Source organism: Salvia hispanica, chromosome 3 (genome assembly GCF_029641045.1).
Source record: "Salvia hispanica isolate PSC_SH4W2 chromosome 3, Shi_PSC_v1, whole genome shotgun sequence".
Classification (NCBI taxonomy): domain Eukaryota; kingdom Viridiplantae; phylum Streptophyta; class Magnoliopsida; order Lamiales; family Lamiaceae; genus Salvia; species Salvia hispanica.
The window spans coordinates 57,219,307-57,225,306 of NC_142694.1; the positions used below are offsets into that span (position 1 = coordinate 57,219,307).

General features: G+C 35.3%; 1 protein-coding gene across 2 annotated transcripts; it reads right to left on the reverse strand.

Moving 5' to 3' along the window:
* Positions 1-2,574: 2,574 nt before the first annotated feature.
* Positions 2,575-5,545, reverse strand: LOC125210445 (uncharacterized). 2 transcript variants are annotated; one of them, XM_089066827.1, is made up of 10 exons: positions 5,143-5,545; positions 5,023-5,070; positions 4,834-4,950; positions 4,353-4,718; positions 3,960-4,267; positions 3,787-3,886; positions 3,609-3,716; positions 3,431-3,514; positions 3,232-3,348; positions 2,575-2,969 (listed from the first exon to the last, which is right to left on the reverse strand). In XM_089066827.1, exons 1-10 carry the CDS (start codon positions 5,182-5,184, stop codon positions 2,670-2,672), a joined length of 1,590 nt encoding a protein of 529 aa, XP_088922953.1. In that variant the 5' UTR covers positions 5,185-5,545; the 3' UTR covers positions 2,575-2,669. The 2 variants fall into 2 exon arrangements, with proteins under 2 accessions (XP_088922953.1, XP_047965959.2); XM_048110002.2 differs by having other exon boundaries at positions 3,657-3,716; positions 5,143-5,538.
* Between the last annotated feature and the right edge of the window lie 455 nt (positions 5,546-6,000).

Sequence of the window (6,000 nt, forward strand, 5' to 3'; positions counted from 1 at the left end):
ATTACTTTGTCTATATCTTTTTGTGAATGAAAACTGAACCAAACTATCTGAACTCTGAAGAAAACAAATTCAAAAATATGAATTTCGAACTATAAAAACTTATCCAGACAGAAAAGCTAAAATTTCATAAATATATCTAAAAATGTCTAAAAATTGAAATCCTAACTACAAAGTTCAACTCGAAAAACCTGCACAATATATCCAAAAAAATCCAAAATTCAAAAGTTAATTTTATATAATTAACACAAGAATTACAATCTTTATAAATCCAAATAATATTACATTTATTAATATAAATCACCACAAATAGAATTTATTTTTAGGTATAATATAAAAGTAATTCGATTTTTAAAAAAAATTTTGATCTAAATCGAACCGAAAAATCAATATTAACCAAAAGTTTATACCGAACCGAACCTAACCGAAAAACTAAAAAAATCAAACCAAATTTTAAATTTTAATTTGATTTAGATCGGATATTCAATTTTCGGCTATTTTGCTCATTCCTACAAATATAACAAATATAGTGCACTAGCTAAAATGGGATATGTTGGTAATTGCACATCGAATATGTGCCTTATTTTATATTCAATAATTTGGGTCCAAATCTCATAAGTATAAAGTGTGTGTTGTAACTTGTAACCGTTTTGTTTTTGGTAATTCTACTATAGGGGTGCATTAGGTGCACACTCTTAGAGTGACAACTTAGGTAAATACAGTACTTCCTTCGTCCCTTAAAAATTTAACACGATTTGACTCGGCACGGGTTTTAAGAAATATAATAGAAAGTGGGTTGAAAAAGTTAGTAGCATGTGGGTCATACTTTTATATACTCCTTCCGTCCCACAAAAGGTGTCACACTTGTGGGACGGCACGAGATTTTAGGAGGTTTTGTTTTGTGTGTTAAATGAAGAGAGAAAATATAATTTTTATATTCACGTGAGAGAGAACTTTTTCCAAATATGAAAATGTGACATCTTTTGTGCAACAAACTAAAAAGGAAAGTGTGACATCTTTTGTGGGACGGAGGGAGTATTAGTTTTATAATAACATGTGAGTGAGAATGAGTTAGTGGAATGTGAGATCCACTACCAAAAATGGAAAAAGTGAAAGGTGGCAAATTTTTAGGGACGAAAAAGGAAATAGGTGACAAACTTTTAGGGACGGAGGGAGTAATTTTTAATACATGAGTAATCAATTCGGCATATGGTTTCAAGTAATCTGAGATACAAAATCAGAGTACTATGGTGATACAATAGTTAAAATGACAATCTACGACAAGCAATCTGCGATCCATAGACAAGCAATCTGCGACATATAGGCAAACAACTCGACATATGGTTCCAAGCAATCTGCAATATGAAATCAGAGATAACAAGCAAGCCTGCCATGTGGCAAGCTAAGGTTGAATCTACTCCTAAAACTAAGGGTCCTCATTGATGGTAGGTTGTCATTTTAGTACAATCCTTCTACTATATGCTCATACTTGAATAAGAATAATTTTTGTAGTAGAAATATTATCCAACCTTCGAAATACTCATCTATTTTTTGGACGAACCGTTTCACCCGTCAAGTTGCAATGTTGCATTACATCATCAATACTATCTTATTCTGAGATGTAATCAAATACAAATTCTAAATATTGTTAAAACTTCAAATTATGATGTGGACCGTTAGAAAATATCAACAGATGATAAAATAACATCAACAGAAAATATCAACACAGTGCCAACGGTTAACGCAGCGTTGAGATCAAAATTTTGAAATTTCACAATGTGTTGACACTATGTTGAATAGTTTAGAACTGTACAATATATAGAATATGCATTTTATCACTACCCATCTCACTCTTATATAGTGGTAAAAATTAAATTAATAGTAAATATAATTACCATAATCGCATAGAGTTAAATCCCAGGAAATTGGACGTGGTGTTTCATAATCATGAATATTTATACCAATTATAAGAACTCTACATTTTTATAAACATTTCATTGTTTCCCTTGAAAATTTAATATGGGCAATAAAAATAATACTACTATTATGTATTGCATGCCTGTTATGTTTCACAAAATTCATGTTATAATTAAATTTATAATAATGTCACAAGTTAGTTATAGTTTAGTTTTGGCACAAGTCACGGATTAGAAGTTCGACGTTTTGAAGTTAAATGTGATTTTTCAAACTCTAATGCTCTATTTGGTACACATAATTGAAATTCTATGATATTGAATTAAAAGAAATTCCAAATAAAATGCTTGGTAAAATGAAGTAATTGATACGTGTGTGTGGTGTATGTAGTGCATTATTGTGTGTGAAATGCGTGTGTAGTGTGTGAAACGCGTGTAATATATGTGAAATGATGCCGTGTGTGCAGTGTGTTGTGAAGTGTGTTGTGGATATATAATGAAACTATATGACTTTATATTTGGAATTTCACTTTTCTACTTTTAATATAGAATTCAAATCGTGGAATTGAAATTTCAATTCCAAATCCAAATAGTCCACACCTCCAATTCCATGAATCAAACACAGACTAATAGAAATGATACAAATAAAATTTGCATGAAATAATATAAGTCAACAATAAAATAGGTTCTGGTTTATTGATGTAATGTAGAATAATTATTCTCTTTGAGTATATTGTCCTGTATTCTTTCCTAACAATGTCATCGATGTACAAGGTATCTGAAACTAAAATTGTATGGTGTCACCTCAACCAACTCCGATGTACAAGGCTTGCTCCCGAGGCATTGCACTGCTTCGTTCCTGAGCTCATCCGGAAGCTGCAAGCAGATCCAGTCGAGCAACGCGTCCATCTCCTTTGCAAAGTCGAGAAGATACCAATCCAGCAGCTTCGGAACTACCAGCTTGTTCGATACTGCTGATATGCCTACTGCTGCTTGTAGGTAAGCCTTCTTCGCTGCCTCCAACTCGCTCTCGATTTGGGATGCGGTGTATACCCTCAACTGAATTTAACATAAGAATCAAGAATCATAGATGTCATTTATATGCATTTTTTGGTAGCTAGTGGCAATGATATGGAACATGTGGCACCATTGTTAGATTAGCATTTGGGATCAATGTTGATGATCTCTTGCAATAAAATGACTATGATTCATCTAAAAATTTAACGAGATGACTCTGTTTTGTCGCTGAATTATGTCAAACGAGACGTAAATAAAATTGGAGAAACGGAACATGAGTTATAAAATGTGCAATTGGACTTACCGCAGGGCAGGACCAACTTCCGGAGGAGAGGGCAAATGTGACTAATGGTTCCGACCACTCCAAACCGAGCATCTTGCTGATATCCTTCTCGTCATTCCTGGTCGACTTTGTGCACGTCTAAAAGCAGAATTAGGTGTTAGAATTCTCAAAGCTTAACAAACTTAGTACCATCACATAAAAGCAAGTTCTACTCACTCACATATTTTAAGTGATATGGAAGTCTCAAGATAAGGTGCTCTATTGTGAGTGCGTTTAGCACGTACCCCCCAACCTTTATCGTTGCCTGCAGAAATCATCGATGGCGTGAGCTAGTCTGATGATTTGAGCTTGATCAATAGATCAAATTAAGCAAACTCATAGTAAATGTGGTTCATTACTTTTAGTGATGTACATTTAGAAAAGTTGGAAGGTGAATTTGGTCTTGCCTTTTGCATTTGTACCACGGTCGTTTCAGGACTCTCCGGTATTCCATCCTGCAAGAATCCCTGAAAGCCGGATATGGTTATAACGACGAGCATCCTCGGTTAAAATTCACAATAAATATGGTGAGCTTACATTCATAACACAAGAATTATAGATGTTAATCCAGAATGCAAGTTTCTGATGATGACTTAAACCATCCAACTTCAAAGATGCTAGCTTGTCTAAGAGAATCCTGTATTCAATCACAATCACAATCATAAAGAGGAAATCACAAGAGATTTCAAAGATAGTGTTGAGGGAATCACCTAAGCCTACGGATCAGAAACGCAGCGTTTGCTCTGCGTTTCATATCCACTTGGTGGGCTTCTATCACGTAAAGATGTTTGTAGGCGCCAACGTCTCGCTTCTTCAACTCGGAAGAGTTGAAGTAAGGATCCCGGAAGCTGGATTCCTCGCTGTACGCCAACGAAGAGAGATCCATCGTCTTCCTTCTCGAGGAGCTCATTCTCACAAAGATGCTGATCAGACAGTTCAATACATCCTGCGATGTCTTATTCGCCTCACTCTCCACGTCCCCGCCTCCCTCATCATGTGCTTGCTCCACAATCCTACACTGCACAAAATCATCACAACAATTAGCCAAACTAACTACTTTTGCATTTCCATCACTAAAAGAGGGAATGTATGTATGTATATACATGCTTCTTCACAGGAAGTGATTTGCTACTATTAGTATCCCTTTCGGATTGAGTGTCGAATGCAAGGATTCGATCGTTTTGATGCGGTTTTCTTGATCCATCCGATGGCCTCTCGAGAGACGCGAACTTTCTAGACGAAGCGATCCTAGAAAGGGATGATCCCGTGTCGATTTCACTTTGGGAGGAAGCCCTTGAATGCTTGTGTTTAGAGGTTGTGATTGGCAATTCAGGTGTTGTGTCATGACAAGGTGAAGGTGTTGTTGAGGAGGATATGTGAGCAGCTTCTTGTCTGAAGTTGACAACCTTCTCTTCAAGCCTAACAACCTCCTCTTCCAACACTGCAACTTCTGCTACAAGCTCCAGAGTCTGCAATAAAGATTGGATTTTTATCTAAAAAAATGAAATAAAGATTGGATTTTTATCTCAAAAAGAAAATGAAATTCAATTTATAAAAACACAAGACAAGAATGGTAGTAGTTACATATTGAGGGAGATAAGGGGGGAGGCGAGGAAGAGCTCCCAAAGGCCTATGAAAGGCTCTCTGCAAAGCTCTGTGCACATTCTCTTCATGCCTCAGCTTCTTCTTCAGATTCTCAACCTGCCAAGGAAGAAAGAAAGAAAGAAATACAACCATAATTCACTTCCACAAACATTGTAATAACTCACTTACATCTTGTAATAAGGCCAACTTTCTGCCTAATTTGTCCGACTTGCTCCCCTGCAAAAGTCACAACATTGTATTCAGAAATCTAATTAAATTGAAACTACTAAAGGATCAGAAATTGCTCACATTTTGAGGTGGTTTCTTTGAATTACTAATTCTTGTATTCATCTATTCTTTAATTTGCTGGGATGAATTTCATTAGGATATGTGGAACAGTGTATTTACAAAAAATAGGGAGAGAAGAAACAAAACTTTTCTTTTATTGTGCTGGAAAGGGCAAAGTGTGATGTATGTCAAAAATGGATAAATATGCTTAGTAGGTGTGTGGTGCTAAAGAATGTAAGGTTTTAAGAAAGGTGAGAGGAGAAAAAGAAACACTAAAATGAGAGCAAAGAATCGGCTGAGAATAAAAGAGAGAGCATAGAGCAAGGTATCTTTTGTAGTTTGTGGGTAGCTGACTAAACTGCAACTTCAATGTCTAAAATAATGATAAAATAATGCTAGTCTAATTATGCAAAGAATATAGTAAGCTTGGAGTGTGTGAAGAGTGGCGTAAGCGTAACTGATTTCTTTTAAATAAGAAAAAAAAAATAAGGATGTTTATTACATGCGGACAAAAAAAAAGAAATTAGTGGTGAATTAATGGGGATAGGGGCAGCTATTTTAAGATGCCTATAAATTGTAATTCAAACTATTGAATGAACAACACCTATGTTGTTTTTGGAATAGTAAAAATTTGAATTGAATAATGAAATGGAAGAAATAATGAATGAAAAAGGTAAGATGGTTCACGTGCATATGAATGAAGGTGGTGGAATGTCCGAAATGGGAGTGATATGATGGGAGTGCAGTGGTGGGTGTCCTTATGGTACAACCAGCTTTCATCATACTATAACGTGATTCCTCTTTTTCATTATAAAAACAACTCACCATGTAATGCCATGGGAACATCCAAACTCTATTCAAAGTCATCATACTACAATA

Bases quoted from the DNA above. Each gene is read 5' to 3' on its own strand.
- LOC125210445 (XM_089066827.1), bottom strand. From the start codon at position 5,184: ATGAATACAAGAATTAGTAATTCAAAGAAACCACCTCAAAAT. The intron at 4,719-4,833 runs GTAACTACTACC...TCTTTATTGCAG, and splicing joins CCCCTTATCTCCCTCAATAT to ACTCTGGAGCTTGTAGCAGA. The intron at 2,970-3,231 runs GTAAGTCCAATT...TGTTAAATTCAG, and splicing joins GAAGTTGGTCCTGCCCTGCG to TTGAGGGTATACACCGCATC.